At 38.1% G+C, this 26703-nt stretch overlaps 1 protein-coding gene across 3 annotated transcripts in view; it reads left to right on the top strand.

Annotated features, from left to right (window-relative positions):
- DENND5A (DENN domain containing 5A) overlaps positions 1 to 26703 on the top strand; it is a 72393-nt gene that overhangs the window by 28089 nt on the left and 17601 nt on the right. The window contains exons 5-16 of one of the 3 annotated variants that reach the window (XM_065682996.1): positions 2340 to 2527; positions 11236 to 11553; positions 13727 to 13942; positions 14868 to 15102; positions 15600 to 15750; positions 16440 to 16533; positions 18629 to 18736; positions 20061 to 20192; positions 21785 to 21937; positions 22746 to 22850; positions 25109 to 25193; positions 26604 to 26688. In XM_065682996.1, the coding sequence (XP_065539068.1) occupies positions 2340 to 2527; positions 11236 to 11553; positions 13727 to 13942; positions 14868 to 15102; positions 15600 to 15750; positions 16440 to 16533; positions 18629 to 18736; positions 20061 to 20192; positions 21785 to 21937; positions 22746 to 22850; positions 25109 to 25193; positions 26604 to 26688 (1870 nt within the window). The remainder of the gene's footprint in view (positions 1 to 2339; positions 2528 to 11235; positions 11554 to 13726; positions 13943 to 14867; positions 15103 to 15599; positions 15751 to 16439; positions 16534 to 18628; positions 18737 to 20060; positions 20193 to 21784; positions 21938 to 22745; positions 22851 to 25108; positions 25194 to 26603; positions 26689 to 26703) is intronic. The other 2 variants (XM_065682994.1, XM_065682995.1) reach the window with 2 other exon arrangements.

The raw sequence follows: 26703 nt of genomic DNA, 5'->3' as shown, positions 1-26703 counted from the left end.
AAGCACTTCTTCCCTCTCTTAAGTTTTTTCTTGTTATTATTTTTAAATCTTATGTAGTACCCTGGTACTAGGTGTGCTGCTTGCTTCTTTAGAAAAATTGAAAAATAATTCCATACCATCTCAGGATAGGTATAAGAAAATATTTAAGTTAGTTTGATTTATATTTGCAGGCTTCTTGACTTTGTCTATGCCTTTTGCCAACTGCTCCTGACATGTGTAAAGCCTGCAGAATGTAGTTATTGTTACTTGCAGGCTGCAACCATGCAGGCCAAACTGTTGGGAATGGCTTAAGCTAAGTGGATATCCAGGATCAGAGAGCCGCATTTGCAGATAACCTGTTTGGAGACCATAGCTGCTGAGTGGATAGAAATTCTGAATTGTTGATGTTACTTTGTAAGTAATTTGAAAGGGTAATAGTAAAGTTAGGTTAATGACAGAGGGATAAGTTGTATTTGAAGTAGCCAGCAGGATTAGACAGGGAGGTTTTGTGTAGTAGGAAAACACTGTTTCTATTTTGAGACTTGTTCTTTCAAATGAACAAGCTGAATACAAACCAGCTGGAGTGTTTGTATATCTATGGCTACATTTAAAGTTCCTTTTAAAGATGAAGAAAATAGAGTATGGAATGGATTTTTCCCAAAGCTTATAATTAATTCATCACTTTTTTTTTTTTCAGTCAGGCTGTGATTAAAGCTGCAAACCAGTAAGTAACTGTGTAGGCAGAAACTGGTGTGCAGGCAGAATAGGGGAGTACTCCTGGTGATGTTCATTGATTGTTCTTGAACGTGTTTCAGTCCAACTAAGCTTCTGGCAGAAACTTTGTAAACTGTTTAAGCTATTCTTGCTTGTTTTGACTATAGGCTCCTAATCTTTTCTACCAGCGGAGCAAGATCTGAAAAGAAAAATTAAAAGCCTAGATTGCAGGATTATGGCTGATGGTAGCAAAACCTGTGCTGGGTTCCTCTTGGGTTGTGGGACTCTTTGCAGACCTCCAAACTCTGCAACTTTGCCCTAAAACAAAAATGGCAGGAGCTGAATTTCTTGTCCCTGTCTTCTGCTCTCTAAAGTCTGAGAGGCCAAAGGATAGAATTAAAGCCATAACCTTAGTGCACAGTTGAGCTTAATTTTTCTCTAGAGCATTTGTCTTGAACAGTTGTTACTCTTGCAGTTTTCATCTGCATTCTTCAGCAGTGTTCAAGAGCTTCAGAAACCTCAACATCTGAACCTATGCATTCAAGTGTCTTTTCCAATTTCATAGTGTCTGTAGTTCTATGAACTTGTTAGGAAAAGACCACCCCTCGCCAGCACACATATGGAGAATATGTGTGTACATTTTTTCTTCCTTCTTCGTGTTTCCCCCATTCTTTCGTGACTGGAATGGAATCTTGCTTGAGTATCATAAAAAAGGCATCCTGTGTTTCCAGGCTGTATTACATTTATAGCTTGACTGAAGGTAGAAATTGTCGTAGTTTTGTGAGCTCGTTCTATACTCTTTCTAGCCTGGCAGCTTGAAAACAGTCTGAATGTTTCAGCAGTTGTGTTAGACCACACACTCAGGTCATCTGGTGTTGCCTTCTCCTTTGTGGTGCATAGATATCAAAAAATGTTAAAAATGATCCTGCAGTATAAAAGAGGAGGATGATGTGTTGGCCCAGCATACCGCAGTGTTAACTGCTCTAGCCACCAGCTGCTGAATAAAAAGATCTTTTCGTATGCATGTTGCACAGGTGCATTTAGCACTGTTGTTCAGTTCCGGGAGATGAGTTGTTTTTACATTGAACTGAGACTTCAGTCATACATTGCAAAGGGTAAATGAAGCTGATGCTTTTTATTTTGTGCCCAGTTATTTCAGTCACATTATTGGGTTGGCTACTGTACAGCATGCTTTATAGACATTTAAACATGCCCTTAAAAAATGTTTATCTGAGAGACACCAGGTGCCTTGGGTTTCATCCAATGATTCCATAGAAAGTCGTAAGTGCAGAGAAAAGAAATAATTTCTGATGTGTTTCTTAGCTGATTACAAGACTGCTTCCATACTCAAACTGGTGTTCCTGGTAACCCTGGTATAGGTAGCAGAAGGTGACTTAGTGGATGCTAAGGCTCAATTTGCTCATTTCCATATGACTTGTAGACTGACCTACTTTGTGTTGAGCTCTCTTAGTTGTTTCAGCAAAATGTGCTTGGGTGTACAAGTCTGGGCTTTCATCAGGATGCTGCTCAGTTAGCACTGGGGTTTGTGGTTTCTGTTTTAAAGCAAGCTCTCATTTCTTTAACTTAATTTACTTGAAAATGTTTGTGAAAGAAAAAAATATTTTTTGTTTCTTGATCTTTTTCAGATTATCAGAGACTGATGACTGTGGCAGAGACCATCACAGCACTAATGTTTCCATTTCAGTGGCAGCATGTGTATGTTCCTATCCTTCCAGCATCCCTCCTTCATTTTCTAGATGCTCCGGTCCCTTACCTCATGGGCTTGCATTCTAATGGGCTGGATGACAGGTCTAAGCTGGAACTTCCTCAAGAGGTGAGAGGAGCTTGTCTTGATTAAGTATTGTACATGACTATGAGGGAAGTGAGAAATGAGCCAGAATACTAGTGCTAACTCTAACAGACATTGTGCAGTTCTTGCTGGCTCAGTATAGCTGTTAGTTTATTTTTTGGAGATGCTGGAGAAAATCTGGTGAAGTAGATAAATAAACCCATTTTAGAAATTGTATGCTGTGATAAAATTAAACTAATTTTACATCAGGGTTACAGAAAGAACATTTTTCTGCAGCAAGGCCTAGCCCTGTAATGCTAGGAAATGCAAGAAAGTGCAGTGTGAATTCACCAGGTGTGGCCAAAAGGCCATACAGCTGCTTCTACATGGTGCCGAGTGAGCAAAGCTCGACTGATGTTAGTGCTGTGCTGTGCTGGCTCCTGACTGCAGGGGATTAGGCTGAGTTTCCCTGCATTGCATTTCTAAGTTGGAGTTGGCTTACATGGACCCGGCCTGTCAGTTGTCTACACCAGAAGTGTTCTGAATTTTCTTCTCGAATGCACTCTTCAGTGTGCAGCAAAATGTCAGCGTATACTTGAGCTAGCTGGTGCTGATCGGGATAGCGCTCAGGAAGTCCTCCCTTGTAGTGAGGCTCTGTTAACACCAGGCACTGTATGAAGGAGAAACAAATGGTCTGTAGAGTTTCTGCAACTCATACATGGGGCTGGGACTATGTTCATACTGCTTAGAGGTTGTTTTTATTTACTCTATCCCACTGTTCACAGATATTCTTTATAGGGATGAGCCAAGAGAGAATTTAGGAGCTGATTGTGAGGATCAGGGGACCAGGAGCTGTTGAGCACTACCTGAGGTAGCAAAGGAAATGTCTGCAGGAGCCAGTAACCAACCTTGGGAAGTATGTTATGTGACTGGTGTCTGGCTGGCTTGTGAGGCGGTTCCATCCATCATCTGAATGACTTCTCTCATTGAGCACCATTGAATGGTTTATTTGCTTTTGTACGTAGAAAATGTTGAGTGTTACGTATTGGTCTGGTTAGCTGTTGTCAAGAAGCTAGATGTCACCATTGGGTAGCCTTGTGGGAAGCGAGTGCTTGCAAGGAACAAGGCAGCTCTGGCCCCTGCTGGAGTCTGCTTTCTTGCAGGTGTAACTTTGCAGGGGAGGACTGGGAAGCACCATGGTAGAAAAAGCATTCTCTAGTCTGCCATTTTCCTTGGTTGTCTGTTTTCTTCTATTATCATTTAGGTTGCTGGAAAAGCAGAAGTATGGCAGGCAGAGGATTCTGTGGTGGTGGTTGTGATTTTCATTATCGGGCAGCACTGCAACAAAGCTTGATGCAAAAAAAAAAAAAAAGAAAAAAATCCTAAAAAAGCTGCACGAAAGTAAAGATGATATTTTTGTGAACCTCCAGTCTGGTCACCATGCCAACATTGCTCTTTTTGCAAATCCATATGCTAATAGTTTTCATTTGTTTTTCCTGGCAAGTTCAAAGGAAAACTTCTCTTCAAATTGTGTTACATTTCCTATGAAAAATAAAGTATTTAATCTCTTGATTTCTTTCTTTTCCCCTCTTTTAAAATTTTTTTTCCCTCCAATGGCATAATTTCTGACAGGTTAATGTATATAACTGCCATGAAAGCAGTTTATTGCTTTGGCTTACTACATTTTTACAAAATTTCATGTCCTGACAGGCCTAATTAATATGGTTAGTGTACTTTTTAGAGAGAATAGTTGGTGAAGGAAAATGCATGTGTGGATATGCATGTTAATGTGCACCATGGATGTTTCCACTATTATAACAAGCTTCTAAAAGAGTGTTCTCCTTTTGTAAAGAATTTCCTCGTTTTAAAATCACTGTAGTACTTCCAACTGAATACACATGCTTTAGTTTCAAATAGAAATTTCAATTATTTAAAGGGTTAATTCTTTTGAAGAGCTTTATCAGCTTACTTTTGAGGTTTAAAAAAAGGCAGTTGGTCTACTTTTGAGTGTTAAAAATCAAACCAAAGTGGTATTTAAAACATAATCTGACACCTTAATTTATATTTTGCTTTTCAGAAAGCCTTTTATAGGGGGTGGAGGAGTAGATTTTTGATAGTATCTTACAGAGATCAGAATTGTCTGAGGGCAGGGAGGGGAAGACACACAGGTCTGGGATATCAGCAGCAATGTACCCATGTAATGGAATTTGCTACAGGACTAAACTTATCCTTCCAAACCTTCAGCTTTTCTCTTATTCAAAGAGTGGGCTCTTTAAACTTTGAACACAGTAAGTATGACTTAGTGTGAGAAATCCTCTTGACAGTCGTTGCTGAGTAGGGTTCCTTATGAACTGTTCAAGTCCTTAGCACTACAGGCTGGGAATGTAGCTGTGGCATAGAAGAAGACTTGAACATATGCTAGAGACTTCAAAGATGACTAAAGAGTTATCCCATACCAATAGATTTGCTTATCTGAGAAGCAAAGTAGACTGGGGAGAACAGGAGCTCCCTATTGCTGAGATTTTCGTTGTAGGGGGTTTACTACTCTTGCAACAAGAAGTAAAATTACCATCTTAAAAGTCAAGCAGAATTCAAAGTGCATGCTGGTCTCATTAAGTGAAATAATTGGTCAGTGTCAGTATTTCTGATATTATTAATTTGATGGGTCAACTTTAATGTAGTTAGCACTGCAGATTACAGGTTCATCTCAGACCAACTTTGCTTTATGATTAGGCTTTCAGGTACCCCCCCTTAAAGAGCCAGAGAAGCTGTACACTTAATTCCTGACCTGTAGGAACATGCATAAAATGTGTTGTTGTAGAACAGCAGAAGAGGGCACGTGGAATCTTATTATTTGTGTAAAGACAGATTTATCATAACTAACAAAAGGGATGTTAATATTTTGTATTGTTTATCTCTGAAGTTTGGGATGTATGTGATCCTTTGTGAAATCATCGGGGTTATATGAGGAACTTAATTTCCAAGTCCTGCCTTTAGGCTCCTGATTCGTAGCTACAGTAAGTATCAGAATTTTTCTCGCTTACCACAAAAAAAAAAAAAAAAAAAAAAAAAAAAAGACCTGTTCTATGTTCTAATTTATTCTGAGTTCCGCTGTCTTGAAACTGTATGAACTGCATCTGTATTGCTAATCTGTTTGCATGGATGCATGGGACAGCTGCTGTTAAAGAAGGCAGTATCTATTTAGGCAAGGGCCAAAATGAGCTCTGACAAAAAATCTAGTTAGTGCTTCTCAGTTGAAGGGAGTTGTGAAAGGATGCCTTGATGTCACTGTAGACTTCTCAATTGTGGTTTTATGATGATGCTTTTAAAAGACTAACTTGCCTTGATTAAAGTGTTTTAGGCTAGTATGTGTGAAAATACTAGCTGTCCTAACTCAGGTGTGGTTTAAGTCTTGCACATACATATCATAAGGCTTGTTTTAGTTTGTTTGTGGTGGCAGTCTCCCATATTTTGGTCACATCTGGTGCTTTAAGGGAATGTTTTACCATAGGAGCATGGAAACCCAGCTGTATTCTGGAAGTTGGTGCTTTGTCAGATGATGATTAAAATCTTCAGTGAAAGTCTACTGCATAAGTAGTTTAGACCATCTGTTGGGTACATCAGAAAACAGTGCCGGGTGGGGAATTCATTGAAGTTCACCAGTTACTTGAAAACATGACTCTCTGGCCCAGTAAAATTGTAACAAAGGCTGGAAGCTTACTGTAGGGTTGAGTTTCTTGTACATGTCAATGATACAGTGCACTTAAAAGTTATTCTTGCTCTTATTTTGCTGAGGGCTCTTTTTGTATGCCTGAGCATCCTTGTGGTTTCACTGGTGGCTGCATCAGAGGGTGGTAAGGAACTCAAAAGAGAAGAGGGGAGCATGTGAGAACCGTGGCATAGAGTAAGGTGCTGCAGAAATCAAAGGGGAAGGGAAGAACATGTTTCAGATGTTGCTGGCAAGTGTGGTTTGTTTATCGGTAAAATTGATCAAAAACTGGCTAAACGAGCTTTCTTGCAGATCATAAACTCAGCAAGTACTAAAATAAGATTGGTTTTTTGATGTGTCTTTTGAATTTCCTTTTAAAGAAACTTTTGCAATGCTGTAGCAATATGTTTTCAACAAGCAAGTTAATCTGGGCCATTTCATGCTATTGGATTTGTATGTGCATCTTGCCACTCTGTAATGCAGGAGAATGGTGGAAATTAAAAATATTTTGGGTGAAAATAAGCCACACAGAATCTTCCAGCACTGGTTAAATCAAACAAAAGTAGCATTTTATTATAAAAGCTTGTTTTTAATGAAGTCATCTCAAGGGGCTTGGGTAAAAGCTTTTTCATTTAGGAAAGTTGAAAGATTTTGAAAGCTGAAATCCAGCTCTTTGCAAGCATAAGAAATATACATTCTCAGTATTTTTATTTCAACCATTAAAGATGTTATTCAGTGCTAAATCTTGACAAATTCTGAGGGGCTCTTATTTTTGTATGTTGCTTTAGAAAATAAGGAAGATACATTGATGCCAATACGTTTAGTCCAGACTGGCCAATATAGTTATTTTGAAAGACAATTGCTGCTTCGTATGCATTCTCAGGCTTTCTGCTGGTGTGATTAAATCCTTGATAATGCTGTACATTTATTGACAGACTTCAGTGTTACGTTTTTCCTGTATTTCAGTGTTAAACAGCCGCTTGAGGAGTAAAATTCATGTTACTGAAAGCTGCAGCTGTAAATTATTCTCAATCACAAATCGTGGGTTGGCATGAAGAACAGTAATGCTGAGAATAAATGCAGAAGGTTACCATTTGCTTACAGGAATGCGCAGGAGCATTCCCTTAGAATTTAGGACCAATGTAAACACACTTTCCAAAAGCCAGTTGTGTGTGTATAAATTTACATATTCATGTTTTCTGTGTGTTAAGTGAGGTGGGTGGTTATTTGCAAGGTTGGGACCTAATGCACAAAGGTGACACATGCTGTTGATGAAAGGGTTTTAGTTTTTCAGTGCTGTATTCAAGGAGAAGCCTTAACTCAGAACCATGTTTCAATCTGGCCATTTAAGAGGGCATTTGAAAACCCGTATGTGACCTATACCTGAAGCACTGGGGCTGCGCAGAGAATTGAAGTGGTGGTGATTGTGCTGTCAGAACTAACTGTACTGAATTGCTCTAGGTGTCTATTTGCATACCATGTAATTATATATTATTGTTTAAAATCAAGCATATTTTTTCTTTAGGATGTCAGTGGGGTGGGACCTTATTAGTGAATGTTACTTCCTCCTTAGACATCCTTTGGGCAGAACCTAAAGTATTTCCTTCTACATTTTTGAACAGAGCTGAAAGGAAGGATATGGGTTTGATGCAGGCCTCGCTAGGTCTGTATGTGGGTTTGGCTCTTTCTGAGGTCAAACTAAAGAATTGCAATTGTCTTCTGCCTCTGGAATTGATGGGTGTAGTCCAGACCGCACTGAGCCAGTGGAAGGTTGTGCTGTTGACCTCAGGGGACCAGGCTTTGGTATCAGATACATAATCATTGACTGACTTGCGTCCACATTTCTGAGGTTTGTCAGACTTTCACCTGGACATCCCATTATTTGTGATGATAATAGTCTATGAGAAGAAAGATTTTAAATGAGGATGTATTACTCTTGTTCCTTGGTGTAGTGTCTCAGAAGAATGTTTTATTGTGTGATGATGTTATGTGTTCTGTCTTGTAACAATCTGCTGTTAAAGTGGTGCATAACTATGTGAGGTTTCCTTTTGGTCAGAAAACTGATACTTCAGCAAGCAAAAAAAGAATATTTGACTGTTCCAGAGACCTGAAGTACCAAGCGACTGAGTTAAGGATATTCTTCTTCTCTACTTACACATGTTGTTAAGTGGCTTGTCTTATCTAATTTAATTTTGTATGTGTAAAGTCATGATCCATATGTCCACAGACACAAACAGCATCGTCAACAATTCACAGCTCACTCAGTGATGCTGCTTCTAGAAACAAAATAACTAAAACCTTGTGATCAAAGAACTCCCTTATTTTTCTAGTTTATGTACTTCACTAGTTCCTATAATGCAAAATGCTTTGGGTGGCCACCATTTAATAAAAAATAAGTGTCATTTCATTTCTCGTGCTTTTTAAGGGAGGGGCCCTTCCTGGTATTCATTCTGTTGGATCTATAGTATAGCAGTGTTGTGAGATTTAGTGTTTTGGTGTCTGTTACTGGTGATTTATTTACTTGAGATTGCAGTTTCACAGAAAAATGTTGTTTTGGTACCTGTTGAAGGGCTCGTGAAGTAAGGTGCCTTTGCCATTTTTGTTCCTCGGGGAGCTTATGCAATTCTTAAGGATGACCTCAGTCTCCCCAAGTTAAAAAAGGTGAAAGCCATCTACTAAGTCTTATTTGCTTATGCTGCTCTGGGTAATCCTCTACCTTATGTGTTGAAAACCAGGCACTCAGTAAGTGTAGTGTCCCCAGAAATTTTCTTTACACCCTTTAGAGTGTGCACTAACATACTTATTTTTTAATTCTATATAGGGCAAATTCTGGGAAATGTGATAGTAAGTGGCTGATAAGCCATCTTCATCAGTGGATTAGAGAGTTTAAACTATGTGTGTTGCTCTTAGAGAGAAACTCTGCAGAAGAGATATTTGACTGTTGGAAGAATTACCCAGATGAGCCCAGATAGTTATAAGGAATTTCAGCAAGCCTTGAATTTGTCTTTTTCTTCATTGGCAAGGAGTTTATTTTTGGTGTGAAGACTAGAATCTCTACACCAGTAAGGTTAATGTTTGGCTACTTTTTGGCCAAGCACTTTATAGATACAACCAAGCTTAAACAAGAGTGATGTTTTCTGCAGAATCTGTGCTAAGGTAAGATGATCCAAAGAATAAGGAAAGTTGAATTAAAGGAAGTAACACAGTTAAACTGTTTGTAGAGTTTCTTAATGAGTCTGTCTTGCCATTTTGCAGACTGCTTGTGAAAAACAGTTTTAGTTTTTCCCTCAGCACTGACTGGTAGGCATTGTGCCTTGTTTCAGGGCTTTACTTCTCTCATGTCTTGAAGTGCTTAGAGTGTTCCTGATAAACATCAGCTGACTTGACTTCTAATTATCACGGAACCATGTGTATAATGGGAGTCTTACTCCTAAATTCAGGTGCTTACTTGAAACACGAGAGTACTTGTGTACATGCTGTCCCTTTATGCCAAGTGTTCCTTTGAATGAGGAGACAGATGCACACTGTGTGCATCCCTTGCCTACCACTGGAGCTGCCTTGTTAGGTAGGTACACACTCCACCTGCTGTGTTTGAGCAATTTGATACTGGGGAAAGCTGAGCAATGACACCTGCCCTCTTCTAAAAATAAGAAACTTCTTGTAGGGTGCACCAGAAGCTGTTTCAGAATCAAGCTCTCAGTTGTATTTATTGACTTCGAGTGCTTTTGCAACGCCTAATTCAATTTGTAATTTACTTTACACAGCTTATCCTAGTCTGCTTATGATCAGTCCCACAGCAAAATCCTACCAGAACTACTTGGTCCTTACTGATGATTTGCTGCTTGTGTACATTGCTCAAATTTCTGGCATCATGGATTCAGTGTGAGGTTAATCTCTTCCAATTGTTTCTTTCCTGTTAAACTGTGAAAGTGCTTCCATCCTTCTGCTCTTAGTGAATCATAAGAAGTAGCTGGAGATCTGTTAGCTCTCATGACTTGATATGTATTCTTGCTGCAAAGCCATAGTGAGACCTGAGTTCAGATGTGCCTCCTAGAATAATGCGATGAAGCTAGATTGAAAGTACCCTGTAATCTGGGTGAAGGGATTTTGTATAGAGAAGGCTAAACAGACAAGTGGCAGTCCATGCTAATTCTGCAGTGAAGAAAAACTGAAATGCTTCTACAGAAAAGCAATGTTTCTTTTGTATACTTAATTTTCAAAGCAGATTTCTCACGTGAATGGGGTTGTTGCTGTTATGTATGTGATTATGTAATGTCATGAAATCGTTTGATACAGATTTTGCAATGTAGGGTGAGGTAAACCTTGAACATAGCTTCTTTTGATGTTGCTGTGGAAACCACATAGGTGGTTTTCCTAATTTTTTTTTTCCTTTTTTCTTGGGTTTTTTGATGTAAAATGAGAACAGGAAAACAGAATTGAAACTAGTTCAATTATCATTTTCCCTTGGTAACAAACTTCTAAGCTCATTTGAGGAATTGCATTAGTTCTCAAATTGTTTACAGAAAAGAGAAGGTAACTTTATTGCAGCTTCTGCAATGTTCTATGATATTAGTACACCTTTTAGAATGGAATTCACCAAACCTCTTAGAAGTATGGACTGATAATCTGAGAAACAGGCAGTCGTATGCATGTGTATGAAGTAGTATTGCAAATATCCTTTAGTTAAAATCTCGCTGTATGTGTATGAAAAAAATCGCCCACCTGTACCTTATATATGCTACAATCTCTTTTGTACCTAGTAAACAACTTTAAAATTAGTTTTCCCTCTTAGTTACCTTGTTGAAAGACCTGGAAGTGTAGACCTTATGCTGCTTTTCTCAAAGTCAGCCAACCAGTTCAGTTATGATTGGGGCAAGTGTGTTTTACAGAATAACCAAACAATGCAATTTGTTTCTGTTGGGTTTTTTTTTTTGATTCAGATGCAATTTGAATCTTTTAATAAGCACAAAATCCAAAGGTGAATAAAACATGACCCTTATGCTTAGTAATATTGTAATGGTATCCTTTTCTAAATTAAATCCAGGCTAACCTGTGCTTTGTGGATGTAGACAACCACTTCATCGAGCTGCCAGAAGACTTACCCCAGTTCCCAAATAAACTTGAGTTCATTCAGGAAATTTCAGAGATACTAATGGCTTTTGGAATTCCACCTGAGGGGAACCTTCACTGCAGTGAAAGTGCGTCCAAGATGAAGAGCCTCAGAGCATGTGACCTGGTTTCTGATAAAAGAAATGGGAACATAGCAGGATCACCTTTGAATTCCTATGAGCTGCTAAAGGAAAATGAGACTATTGCAAGACTTCAAGCACTTGTTAAAAGAACAGGCGTGAGTCTAGAAAAGGTAAGCTATGAAGGTATCTGCACTCTCTGGACCTTCAGTAGTAGGTTGTCTGAAGTCATGGTCCAAAGACATTGTTTGTCTGTCTTCACCAGAAAGAACTTTATGGTAACATGTTCACAAACCTTGTGAACATCTGAGAGACAAGGGCAAGCTTGGGGGAGAGAGAGGGTGGGGTTTAATCCCACATCATCTAGGGAGACCTTTGGCTATTCTCCAAGTGTTTTTTTGCCAAGATAATGTGTTTTAAAAAACACCTTGCCTTGTTTATTCTTGGTTTTAAGATTTAGTCTGAATTTACACCACTTTCGAACTGTTTACATGGCTAAAACTGACATCCATATAATCCTCAAGTTAGGATCCAATTTTGGTTTCTATAGGTGTCTTTCTGTGGGAAGATGTAGAATATGTATATTCTACACCATTCTGTATGTAGAATATGTATGTAGAGCATGTATAATTTTGCTTTTGTATGTTTTCCAGAGGGATACTATGATGCTTTTTTCTGGTTGATACTTTAAATTGCATTAAGGTCTGATTCCCAGCAAGTGGATGTGCACAGCTCATGGTGACCCTGGTTAGATATTTTTTTTGGCAGTCAGAATTGGGGAAAAAAGTTGTGTCCCTTTTTCATAAAAGGTATTGCCTGAAAGACCACTGTGGATTTTTTGAGCCTTTGTGGAATGCAGTGAAGATTTTCTCAGCAAACTAAGGTTTTATTTCTTGCATGTTTAAATTATCTTGACCAGGTGTTCATTGCTGAGTCTGATTCCTACTCTGTAACTTGTACTACAGCAGGTGCCAAACATATAGAAATTGTGTGACCTGTGATAGGCTGGAGAGCTTCTTTGTGGGGAGGGAGCTGCAGGGTGGTTACAAGAAGCAGCATTTGGTTACTAGACCGGATTTGGTGCTCAGATCAGCTGTGTTCCTCTTCTCAGGTTTTTCTTTTGCATTGTTTTATTCTTGTTGAGGGGAAAATTGCTAAGACACATTGGCTCCTTTGCTGAATGGATTGGGAAGTAATGGGAAAAGTACAGGTCTTTTTAATTTTTGCACATTCAAGCCTCTTCTACTCTTTTCCATAGCAGTTAAAATCCCATTTTACTAGCCTTTTTTATGATGATAGGAGTGTATAGGTTGTAACTGTCAAAATTTTCTCAAATATGTAATTAAAAAATCTGCTTAATGCCAAATACCCAATTAATGAAGAATGAATAGATGCCAAGTGCTACTTATGAGAGTCAGCTAGAAGAAACGGCTGAATAGCAGAGCACTCTTTAGCAGTGAGCATGGCTATAGGATGCTATTTATAGCCAGCCTTAGACTGCTATAACCAAGGTGCTTTAAGAAGCATGGGACAGCTGCAGCAAGTGCATCATTGTGCAGATGTTGTAAGCTCTGGATATTATGTCAGTTATGTGTGGTGGTGCCTCTTATAATAATTAACGAAGGCAGGGGTTGTAAATGTGTATTCAAACTAGTGCATGAATGCATGTGGCTTGGTTTTTTTTTTCTTTTTTTCCCTAAATACCCAATTCCTATCAAAACTAATATGAACTGAATATCTGAATCTCTTAATGTTGTTTTCATAAATCTTAGCCCATGTGTTTAATGAAATGTAATGTATTTTCAGTTAAAATTACTCTGGGCTGTGTACTGATGAATTGTGCATTACATTGCTAAAGACTGAAGTTACAAGACATTAGCTACTAGACATGCATGGCTTCTTTTTACTGTGCATTTCTACCTTCATTTGAAAGCTGGTAGGTATTAAACTGTAACAGAACTAAACCTGGACTTGTATTACACCAGACAGGAATATGTATTTGCTTAATATGCAGGGGTAGTAAAAACCTCTAAAAGGCCTATGCAGGTGATTCAAGGGTAGAATAAAGTATATCAAATATATGGCATACATGGCATGTGTATGGTTGTTATCTATCCTTTTTTACTGCTAAAGTAGGTTATAGTTTATTATTGGAATTAGAATTTTTATAGACTAAGGCTTTTTTCTAGATGTCTTTGATGTTGTTCTATTACAGTGCTCAAAACTAATTTTTTTTTTTACTGGAATGTTGACTTGAGAGCTGAATGGCAGATTAAGAGCTCGTATACCTGGAGTACCTCACAAAGCAACAGTACCAATATTTTGTGTGTTCTCTTACTTTCTCAGTTGGAGGTACGAGAGGAGACCAGCAGCAAAAAGGATCTTAAAATTCAGTGTGATGAAGAAGAATTCAAGATTTACCAGCTGAACATTCAAATCCGTGAAGTTTTTGCCAACCGCTTTACACAGATGTTTGCAGATTATGAAGTGTTTGTTATTCAGCCCAGTCAGGACAAGGAATCTTGGTTTACAAACAGGGAGCAGATGCAAAACTTTGATAAAGTAAGTTGTAAAAAGAAGCTATGTGAATTTAAGGAGTAAAACAGTGCTCAAACTTAAGACTTTGTTTATTGAGCCATAAAATGAAAAACGGTACTCTCAAAATTGTAATTTCTTCCTTAAATTTCAGTGTTCTCCAAAAATGTCACATAATGTACATAGAAAAATGCATGCATACACATGCTAGGAGAGATAAGGATAGGCTTTTAAGGATAGCATAGTAAAATACTAGTAGTTTGTATGTAGAAAAATAGTTTAGGAAGCCTTACTTGAACGTTGATACGCAGGTTAGACATTAATATCACTAGTAAAAATACTTTGTTTATTTTACTTTTTTAACTAGAGGAATTGCTGAATATGTTAATAAAGCAGTGACTTCACGTGACACTTACATACACGTGTACCAAATGTTTTCCTAGCTCTATTCTAGGGAAACGCAAGACCCAGTTCTTCAGATTTTACTACTGTCTTCTTTACTGGAGATCAGGTAGTTGTCAGCAGGATAGTTCACATGGGTGAAGATTATGTTGTAACATTGCCTGCTAAAGTGTTAATCTGATTCCCCTCAAATCATATGAAAAGATTCTCATCAATGTTGTAGGCTATGGGTCCAGCCAGAAGTACATAATATCCACACCTGTGGTACTGTTGCTGTGGTTAGCTGGGATTCTGTTGTAATTTCTTGAAAATTAAGTAAATACTAAAATCACAGTTAAATAATTGGTGTGCTATGTAATGGGTGATTGTTGTGAAGTTAGAGATTTCATATAGAATGCTTGTTCTGAGATAGACTTGACACATGTAATAAAGCTAGGCTTTACGTGGCACCAGAGCTCTATAAAATGGCATTGATTAGAAAAATATATACTTTTGGTGGATGTATCTCTCTGAAGATTCCCAAACTCTCTTATCTCTTCTTGTCTGTTAGGCATCTTTCTTGTCAGACCAGCCTGAACCTTACTTGCCTTTCCTCTCAAGATTCCTGGAGACCCAGATGTTTGCATCTTTTATTGACAATAAGATTATGTGCCATGATGAAGATGATAAAGACCCTGTTTTGAGAGTATTTGATTCCAGAGTGGATAAAATTAGGCTGCTAAACGTTAGGACACCAACTCTGCGAACATCTATGTATCAAAAGTGCACAACCATTGATGAGGCTGGTAAGAGTAATAAGCCACTTTCTTGACACTAAAGAAAATACAACTAGTCAGTGCTTTTTGCGGTAGACATTAAGTAATGATTCATGCTTTGAAACCTCACCCCTCCCCCCCCCCCAAAAAAAACAAATGAAAGGACTGAAAAACCTGAGGTATAAAGTTTAAGGGGGAAACTGAATGTTGTATTGGAAGCTGAGATGTGAGATGAAATTCATATAAAGTTTAATTGAACTCAACTATTTTCCTGCATGTTTTGTGTGAAAAATGTTTGACCTTAAAGAGGATAAATCTTTTTCTCCTTTTGGTGGCAATTCTTTGATTTTATTTTTTTTTATTTTTTTTTAATGCACTCTTGCACTAGTGTACCTGTTGGGTCACTAAGAAACTTTCACCGCCTTTCTTAAATTTGACATCCGCTTTTAGTTGAGGATGTGTGATTATAGATACTTGTCTGATTAAGACACCTTTAAAAAAAAAATCTAACTTTCTTATTGTTTCAGAGAAATCTATTGAATTAAGGCTAGCAAAAATAGATCACACAGCAGTCCACCCACACTTACTGGACATGAAAATTGGACAAGGGAAATATGAGCTTGGATTTTTTCCCAAGCTTCAGTCTGATGTTTTATCCATTGGACCAGCCAGCAACAAGTGAGTAAGCTAGGGCAACAGGTGCTGGATCTTTGCAAGATCTATGGAATGGTACTAAAGCAGAGATACTAGAAAGCAAGTCTGGTATCTTTTTGTGAGCACAAATCAGATGATGTGGGTGGGTTGTATGTGGAGGGTTTTTTGTTATTTGCCTTTGTTTTTTTCCCCCTCTTCTTTTCCTTATTTTCCTCTCCTTTTCCTTTTTTTCCCTGCTCTTTTTCCCCTTTTCCTCGCTGCTCTTTTCTTTCTCTTTTCTGAGCTTCCAGAAGCAAATTTAGGTAAGAAAGCCCTATTAAGTTTGAGGTTAAAATTGATATATTTTGTGTTACTTTTAATTACTGTTGATGTAAAAGCATATCTCCTTATTTGATCTCAGTTAAGACCAAGCAAATATTTTAGGATATCTTCTTCTAAAAACTTTGAAGGAAGAGGAAGGGGGTGTAAATTGGAACTAGATATCACAAAGGAATAGAAAAATACAAAGCAAGTGAGCATGTTCTGGTTTTTTTAAATACTTTGGTTGCCTCACGTTGGATTCTTCTACAGAGTTTCTTTTGTGTGTATTTGCAGTTGCACTTTGATGTAATTAATGTCAAAATGTTCAATATACAATAAGATAGAAACTTATTTTCACCTCTGCCCTTCACCTCACTCTTGACATTTGTTTAATAATATTCTTTTGTCTGTAGGTGGACAAAGAGAAATGCTCCTGCACAATGGAGACGGAAGGACAGACAGAAGCAACACACAGAGCACCTGCGTCTTGACAATGATCAGAGAGAGGTGAAAATCGTTCAGCTATAGAGATCTGATAATTTTACCCCCCTTAATTGCCTGAATAATGCTCTGTAACACTTATGAAATGTCTAGACAGTTACTTGCAGTCCATCTCTGCTCTCCCTTATGTGTATTTAATACAAATGAAGGTCCTTAGCAGATCAGAATTTCTTAATTTGTCTATTCTTAAGTTAAGCTATTTTTACCCCCTCTCAGGACAAAATTATTTCATCCCATGTACAGGAGAGTTCCCTGAAAATGTTTTCACATGCTTTAAAATTCTGTGGGGTGGTTTATTTTTATTTGTCATTGTGTTTTAGGTGGGTTTGGTTTTGGTTTTTTGTTTGGTGGTTTGGTTTTTTGTTTGGTTTTTGTTTGGGTGTTTTGTTGTTTTGGTTTTTTTTAATATAAGGGAGGGGAGGAAGGGGAAATTAAACTTAAGTTTTTAGTCATCTATTTCCTATTTCTAAATAAATTAGTCACCCTGTGCTGCTTTTGTGTATTTGATGGAGATAATACAATCACTCCAGAGAGTGATTAATTTAATCCTAAAATCAGAAGCATTGCCTTTTGGATTGCCTGGCTTTTCTCTGTAGATCATAAAGAAATTCGTAAGGTGGCAGATTGACACACAACCTCATACTAAGGTGGGAATGTAAGCCCCATCCATACTGTCAGGTTTGTGTCTGCCTGTTTTTACACAGCCCAGGCTGGTGCTCATTTAGCCACCTTCTGAACTGATAATTTCTCTAATGACCGTTACTATAGCTGACAATTATTGTTTGTGGTGAAGAGATTTTGAAAGATCTGGGTGATGTGAACTAATTACAGTACAGTTTCTGATTCGTATGATACAGACTGTGAACTGTTATACCAGGTGTTGATTTTATGGGTAATTTTGAAAATAATCTGGTTTAAAATATCAGATTTTTTTTTTCTTGTTTAGGTAACCCAAAGCTTTACTTTTGTTTAATGTATGTTTTTCATTGAAGACAATATTCTCTTGCCTTGTTAAATATCTTCAGAAAAGCTTCATTTGGCATTTTATAGTCTTGTGTCTGTTAGGATAGGGCTGTCGAAATCAAGGATCTTTGCCTGTCCAGTTCATTCCTTTATGGTAGTGATGAGTTTAATTGTTTTTCCAATGTACTAATTTCCAGAATTTTCTCGCTGGTTTCTTAAAATTTGTTGAAGTATAGTGTTACCTATGTCATTCATAACCATGTAACAGAAGAATGCCTGCATAATAAAAGCCCACCTACGAGTAGTTTCTGGCTTTGACATGTTCTCTATGCTCAGATAACTCTAAAGTACTTTTTACTTAGAGGTAACAGAATTGAAGAATAGTTGATTTGTAACCTCATTATTGTTTTTAACACTTATGATGTTTAGCATGTGAACTTCTGAGATATCAATTAGGTTATCACAAAGGCAAAAGTCTACCTCTAGTCTCTGGGGGCTTTTGTTTTGTTTTTTGAACTGACCCTTCACAAGTTGATTATCCTGTAGGAATTATTCTGTCACACAAGGCAAATAATTTGTGAGGAAAAAGCATTACAAATACTGATTAACTGCCAGGTTAATCTGTACTGGTGTTTTAGGGTTGTATGCAGTACCTTTTTGATTTCATAATACTGACTGAACATTGAACCCCTCTCCCAGGTGAACCACTGACTTTCCTATTCAGTGTGAAAGAATGGGGAGGAGGCCAATCTGAGATGAACACTGGGGATCAGGCTGAGGAGGAGGCAGTGGTTTCAAAGTGCAGTGTTGTGAGTTGTAGACATATCAAAGCTTTGGGGCAGCCAACAAAAATCCGTGGAATTGAAGCTTAGTGGTTTTTAACTTGCAAATATTTGTGCCCAGTGGAGGGCAGAGTTTAAACCAGTCCAATGACTAAACACCATCTTTTCTTTTTTCCTTTCAGATTCATTACTTACGAATTTATTTTTATGTTGAATGCTTGGGAGTTCTGCATTGTATTATGTCTTCACTCTCTTCCTTTTCTGTTTTGCATGCTTGCTTTTATTACTTCGTATGTGCTTACCACTTTCACTTTGCATGGTCTGCTTGGCTTTTTGCTACCAACTTGTCCTACCAGCACCTGGACTTTTCCATGTCAGAACTTCAGTTGCGGTTATGTTTAGTCTGGGACCAGCATGATTGGCCCTTCATGCCCTGTATAAAATCTGTGTCAGAGCGTTATCTGGTATGTCCAATGCACAATATGACTGTAATCATAGTCCTGGATAAAGATGCATAATTAAATGTATATATCATAGCTCTTTAGTGTAAGGCTGATAGAGTAGGTGTGGTTTTCCCTCTACAAAGATTGTACTGTGTTTGAGAAATCTATCTGTGTGGATAGGCTGAGTGGAGACCTCATAGCAGCCTTCCAGTATCTGAAGGGGGCCTATAAGGATGCTGGGGAGGGACTCTTCGTCAGGGACTGTAGTGACAGGACAAGGGGTAACGGGTTCAAACTTAAACAGGGGAAATTTAGATTGGATGTAAGGAGGAAGTTCTTTACTGTGAGGGTGGTGAGGCACTGGAATGGGTTGCCCAGGGAAGCTGTGAATGCTCCATTCCTGGTGGCGTTCAAGGTCAGGTTGTACAGAGCCTTGGGTGACATGGTTTAGTGTGAGGTGTCCCTGTCCATGTCAGGGGGGTTGGAACTAGATGATTTAAGGTCCTTTCCAACCCTAACTATTCTATAATCCTATTATCTATTCACTGATGTTTCAGTTGGTCATTATTTCAGTGTAAGCTAGAGAAGTTGCCTATTAATCTGAAATATGTACTAATCCTTAGCATTCTGTCAGTGCCTATACAGGACTTTATAACTTATTCATAGTTGGCCATGCCTCAAACAATCAATGATCGCCTGGCTTTCAAAACATTTGTAATAGTATCCTTGTCTCTGAGGTGAAAACAATGGCAACTCCTTGGCAGTAACAGGAGCTGAAAAGCTCTTTTGAGTATATTGAGTTCAGGGAAGTATTTTGCTCAAAACTGCAGATACTTTATAGCTGAGAGCTGTTAGTATCATTTTGAAGCTGTTTCTGTAAGAAACAGAATTTCTTCAGGAATGCAGGGCATAGTACAGATCTCAGATATTGTCAAGCTCCAGGCAAACTTTTCTTGCAGTCCTCATGTAGACTGGTCTGCCATTTGAACAAACTTGGTCTGGGTAATTACTACAAACTTCCACTTTATATGAAAAAACAACAAGATAATTCTCAGTGGTGGAGGGAGTAATTGAATCTCTATGCATCTAGATATCCTTGGCAGTTTGTATTGTGTTTTTGTTGTTCAGCAATGTATGTTCTAATACTGGTTAGGTAACATGAATGGGGATTTAACTCCCAGTGAACTAGCACGCTGAGTGCCCAATATAATGCTGAAAGAGGATGTGATCCTTTCCTCCTCGTTGCACAGGGGTGGGTTCTAAAAATAAGTTTACCTTTTTGTCTTGGCAAAGTAGTCTCACGTGCACTTTTATCTGTATTTGTCAATTTTCTACCCCAATATAGAAGTATATCCAGGAAGCCAGGAATCTGGGCAGCACCATTCGACAGCCCAAACTGTCTAACCTCTCTCCATCGGTAATTGCGCAAACAAACTGGAAGTTTGTAGAAGGCTTGTTGAAGGAATGCCGAAATAAGGTAATACAGAGATAGTTCTGTTCTGTTGCACCTCATATTGATCCTTTATGGACCATTTTGTGGCCAGTATGTTTGAACTCTCCTGTTCCATCATCTTTTTCTGCTTTATTCATATAAAGGATTTTGCGTTCTAGTGAGAAATTCAGGCAAAGATAATGTATTTAGCAGTTCTGCAAGGAATGGAAACTTTATCAAGCAGATTTATGATAGAGAATGTAAAACAATAGAAAGATTGAGTATTGTGATGGGTCTTTATCACCCCACTGCCTTGTCTATTATAGTATATTTCAGTTATTACTAAGGAGACTATACTATTTCAACAAGAGTGAATATTCCAAAAGAGGAGGTTCTGGTGAAAATACAAGAGCTTTTCTCATAACTAAAGAAAGTGGGTTAACAAACTTCTGAAATAGAAGTTTTCAAGCATTAAGCAAATAAATTTGGCATTAGTTTGTAGACATGGTTCACCAGTATGTATTCGACAGTATATTAATCAGAATTAAATGTTAATGTTTATACTAACACAGTAAAGAGAATAATTATCAAGTAGAAACATTCTTGCCTTAAGTCAGTGGAGGTAATACAGCAATTGTATATAGCTTTGTGAAACTGTGTTGGATACATGCATCTACTTTAGTTTTCTGTATATATGCAACTGTCCAAATAATCCGCTTTATAATAGAGGCATATGATGATGAAAATCCTTGAAGATAGACAGTGGGAATGCAACTCTAGTGAATCTAGTGAGCCTGCTGTTAGAAAAATTACCAGGGAAGGTGAGGAGAAGAAGCTAGAGGCTAACTGGTGATTCTTCATCTCAACTAAGGCTGTGTGTAGGTGCCTAAGGGAGTATTACTCATTTGAGGGATACTCTAGAATAGCAACAAAGGTGAAAAAATGTGTAAGAGATGATCAGAAGTGATTCCCTAGTAATTTTCCCTCCAGGTCGCTATACATTGAATATTTTGTGACTGGGAGACTGTACTTCTAAATGTTGGTGAGAGCTTTGTTGACCAGAATGAAACTGCGCATGATTTAGGAGGATGTGGCTCATCAGGAAACTCAGGAGGTGCACTCCAGAATGGGTTTGGTTTAAACACAAACACCCTTCTGACAGAATGGGGTCTCACAAGAATAACATATCCCCCTGCTACTTGGAAGCACTTGTGCATGTTCACCTATGCTCGGAAGATGCAGACATAGCATATTGCTCTCAGTCCAGCACTCATCAGTCTTCAAAACCACTCAGGACCTGTGTTGCAGGGCCTTGCTGCTAGGCCTCTCACTTGTCAATGTATATCCTGCTGTTCCCTTTATTCGAGTTACTCTGTGGTAGCTTATGTGCCCATTTGCAAGCCCCCATTAGATAGATGGAGGAGGCTGTAAAGTAGTCAACATTGCTGCAGCCATGGCTTGAAAGCTAGGATAAAAGAAATACAGTCATGCACTAGCTTCAGAAATACTGTGTATACCCAGTTACTCTGCCAAATCTTTGCTATGGTGTACTTCCTTGTTGGTTATTTAAAAAGTGTAAGTGATCTTGGAAGTTTCTGTGGAAAGAATTAACTCTTTCTTGCCTTCTCCTATTTGAGACCAAGAGGATGTTGGTTGAAAAAATGGGGCGAGAAGCTGTGGAGCTAGGTCATGGTGAAGTGAATATCACAGGTGTGGAAGAGAATACCCTGATAGCCAGTCTGTGTGACCTCTTAGAAAGGATATGGAGCCACGGTCTGCAGGTCAAACAGGTGAGGAACAAATACTCCTGTATGTTGCAGAGTGCACTTTCCTGAAGTCATGTTATGCCCTTCCAGTTGTTTCCCTCCAGCCTTTTTTATGTCAGTTACTTCCCCCTTGTCTGTCTCCACTTTCTGCTCTGGGGTATGTGCATGTGTGCATGTAGATGTGTTCCACAGATGACTTCTTGGAAGACTTTCTTTCCATCTAACCTGGGGTTTTGGTTTGGTTTGGTTTGTGGGTTTTGGTGTTGGTTTTTTCTTTTTTTAATAGGATGGTAAATTAAACTTTTTTTTGTGTTCTTAATACTTTTGCTAATAAAGTTGCCTAGGCTAGAATGCAGTGTATGCTAGAGATGCTCTAAATGGGATATGGTATAGGGATTTTGTTTTCATGCATGTTAATTTAGTTTTTAAGAGTAAAACCCTTCCTATTTTTGTTCTTCCTGAATGATGGAGGGATAGTTAAGTGATGTTTACAAGATCACCAGTTAGGGATGTTTTTTTCCTATGAAACTCATGATTGTCATGTTCTTCTGTTTGGAATGACTTGTGGGACTAGATGGATTTTGGAAGGCCTTTATCTTTTCCTCCTCCTTTGTACAAAGGAATAGCAAGGACAGTGAGAATGATAACTTACTCTTTTTTTAAAGAATATGCAGAATAAATATACATAGTCCAGTCAAACTGTAATTCAGTATCTCTGTTCCCAGCACCCAAGCACCAGTGTTTAAATCTGCTCTCCTTCAAACTACATAGCAGTTCTCTATGTGAAGATTTATTGTGTGATTCTCTCCCTTCCCTCTTGTATATCACTTAGGATAGAAGCTGTACTGCTTTCATCTTAGAAGACAGAGCATCAGTATACTCTGCTTCAACTCAGATTTGGGCCTTTCAGACCACCAGACGGCCAACCCTACATAAGGTTAATGCTTTGGATTGATTGCAGATGTTAGCAAACAGTGCTGAATGGTGGAATAAATAGAGTGGTGGAATATAATAGAGGCCTGATGGAGGAAGTGCAGCGCATCTTATATTATGATCCACCACCAATTCTGTGTGTGCTCTGGCCTGTATTAAAAATGCAAAAGCCTGCTGGTCTAGACATGGGTTTTATTTTATTTTTCAATACGGAGCCAAGTAAGACTCTTCTTTCAAAATTGAGCATAGTAATAAGGATGACTTTCCTTCCACCAATGCCTGCTTTTACCTCTTCCCTGCTGATGAACCCTGAAAATCCTACATTAGCTTCCTGCCAATTCTTCCACCTGCAGAGTGAATCCACACCTTCCTTTGCCAAGAACAATGCAGGAGAGGTGTCAGATATAGGATGTAATGACTGAAGTAGTCTGAACTTTCAGAAGGCTATGTTTATTCTGTTGCCTGTTCTCTGTCCCACTGCTTCCCTTAGGCTGTGTGCCTTTCCCTTATACAGCTTGCATCGTCATTGCTATTTGGTGAAGTTAAAGGAGAGTAACATGACAGTAAAGGAAGCGGGCAGATATATATACGCTGTACGAGTTCTTACATTCATCATATTGTTGACATCTGTTTGCTGCAGTACCCTTTGCTGCTTTATGTGAGCTGTTGCAGTGTTCCTTGCCATGGCGACCAGTTGCTGAACACTAGACTATGCATGCATGTGTGTGTTCACTGGGAGAAATACCATTTTGAATGTAGCAGTTCCCTGGTATTTTTCATGCTCCCTTTTTATGTTTTTATAAGACTTGCAATTTTGGCTTTCCATGTTGGATCTGTCAGGTATACACATGAGATATTGAGCTGCTCTGAATTTTGTTAAAAGTTCACCAGTGAATGCATATTTTTAATAGATTTCTCTCAACACATATGTTAGAGACACTCCAGGCATTATCTTCTGGAGGCAGGCCGTGTCTGGAATAATCCCTCATGGTCATTAGTTCTTTATGTCAGCGAGTGAGCTATACTATTAAAATTCAGAGATTTTTAAAGGTAGTGTTTTAAAAGAAAGATATTTCAGAGATGAGCTATAATTACTGCACTTTTAGGAAGCCACTTACATGACTTTAGATGACATTGATAATGCAGAATTGACAACTGTTGCTTTACAGTCACAGTTTCTGCACAAAGTTGTAAAAAAAAATATGGCTTTATAACATGACTGCATTTCTGAATGCAAAACTGCAAAATCTTTCCTGGGATTTCCAGTTCATATAATAATTTAGGGTAATATTAATAAATTTCCTCTCTAAGTAATTTCAGTCAGTGTCTTTGAGAGCCCCTGTTAGATTACTGCTGCCTTTCTGTGGCTTTGCAAGATTTTGGTTTATTGTGCAGAATATTTTAGGATGAATCCAAGAATCTATTTAGTTTGCCAGCGAAGGAGTTCCTCAACTCTGCATTAAGCTACCAGCAGTTTAAGAAAGCAACAATGAGCAAGGTGCACCTTTTAGCATCATTTGACGGATTTACCTTGGCATAAATACTACATCCCAAGCTGTAACTTTTAAGTTGGTTTTAAAATGTGTAGCATTGGAGTATTATTGGTGATGTGCTTTCATTGTCTTATTTGTGTTTTGAGTTGTCATATTATGTGTGTGATTATCCAAGTCCTTTGCCTGATGAAATAGAGGGGGATCTTTTGGGGTTCTAAAAATGGACAGCATGCAACTGTAGCCCTGTATTAACCTCAAGAGAACAAGGCTTGATCTGGGTATAAGATGGTTTACTCAGGCTGGTTCTGTATCTCTTGTCACTTCACTGCTGGAGCGGCAGGGTGGGAAAGACACATAGTACATGTTATGTCTTCAGAACTCTGCTTGCACACAGTGTTTTATAAGCATTTAAATGTTCTCTTATGATGTTAATGAACTATGAGGAAGGAAGTTCAGTTGGCTTTTTTCCTGTTACCAGAATCGTTAGATCCCAGTAGTTTGACTCTGGTTTTTCTTTCTCAACCTCTTTACAGTTCCTCCACACAGCCAACTTGTGTCTCATTTTTGGCTTTTACCAATGGCTTTGTAGGGAGAAACATATTTAAATCAAGTCATTGTTATGGCTGGTACTTTCAATGGTGATTTAAACTTTGTTTTAGCTGATAGTGATTTCTTTAATGAGTTAATTTCTCTTTAGTGAAATTAGTGAATTAGTGAATTTCTTAATGATTTCTTTTGTTTTGGTTGTTTTTTCTTTTTTTAATTTTAGGGAAAGTCTGCTTTGTGGTCTCATCTGTTACACTACCTAGAAAACAGACAGAGAAAAACTACATCAGGCAGCTTTAGTACCTCAGGTAAGGTTGGATTCCACTTCAATAAGATGATTAAAAGTTGAGTAAGAGCTGCCTGCAGATTTGTACCATGCGGAGATTGTTCCCTTGGAAATATCCTTGACTCAGGATAACTGAATCAAGTAGTCTATCTGCTACAGAAGTAATATGGACCTGGTGCATTGTCCCAGTATATTTTGTGAAAAACAAACTTGTTTGGATTGAGCCCGGTTTTTTGGGTCTGGTGTCTGGCTACTGCAGATACCAGAAATATCTGATGTTTCAGAGATAGGCTTTACAATTTATTGCTGTGATATACCAGCCTTCATATGACACATGGTCACTGCATAGCTGGCAGAGCACGTTGAATTATGGATGGGAGTGGAAAACAAGTATAAAGAAATACAATTGAGCTCTATGTACTGAAATTTTACATTCTGTCTTGAAAAACAGTTGAACAGTAGGCTTATTGTTTAAAAGAAAAATACATGGACAAAACTGCAGCAAAACCAAGAAACAACAAAAAATACCGTAGAAACATTTTAATTTTTGTTTTATACAGTGATGCAATAGCAGTAATATTACAAGGTGTTTCTAAGGTTATTAATGTAATTTTTAAGCACTGCTACTTGTGTCAGATGTGGGCATAGGGTTATAATACAAGTTATAACCTTTGTGTATAATTCCGAAAAGGGGTATAGATGGTTTTGAGGGAGGCAGTGGGTGCTGTAGGCAAAAAGCTGAGCATTACTAACATGCACAAGGTCCTGTAAGTAATCAAAACCAAAGATTTGGAAAGTATTAAGGTCTCTTGAGTATCACTTGGTCCTTAGTGGTTTTGCATATCAGACTGAAGTTGCAATTATTTTTATGCTTTCTAATTCTGGATTGAGGGTAGGGACTGTATTTAACATACAGCTTGATTATAGAGTGGAATTTGAAAGATAAGAGTAATAATGTTGCTTAAAAACCCCAAAGTGTTCTATTTTTAAATGATAGATGAGTTTCTTAAGTGATAGATGAGTTGAGTATGATGTGTGGTGTACCGAGTGAAACACATTGAACGCAGTTTTCTGGTGTCAATAGTGCCAATCATTTTTACTTTATAGAAAGAAAATAAGGTTGTCTTTAGAAAATAATACTTGATTAGTATATATCTTAAGCCATTTGATGTCATACCAATTCCAGTGTAATCTAAGCTCATTAATGTGTTTAATGCTCAGTGTATGCTGATCTGCATAACCATCTGTGTAGCATATTAGATTTTCCTGTCACTTGAAGTGGAAATATGCCACAATATCTTCACAAAGCAGTAACTTGCCAGTAACTCAAGAGTGCAAGTTGATGTTAATTGACCTTTTTTATATGTATATATATTGATTTTAAAATCTTTACATGAATTTATACTAACAAATTCTGTTCTTCTGAGTCTAGGAATACTTCTTGATTCAGAAAGGAGGAAGTCTGATACCAGTCCAGCCATGTCACCTCTTAGAATCTCTCTCGTCCAGGATATGAGGTGAGTTTAAGCTAT

The sequence above is a fragment of the Lathamus discolor genome, chromosome 6 (assembly GCF_037157495.1).
Source record: "Lathamus discolor isolate bLatDis1 chromosome 6, bLatDis1.hap1, whole genome shotgun sequence".
NCBI lineage: Eukaryota > Metazoa > Chordata > Aves > Psittaciformes > Psittacidae > Lathamus > Lathamus discolor.
The sequence above is the reverse complement of the archived record's forward strand: the minus strand, read 5'-3'. Positions and strand labels throughout refer to the sequence as shown.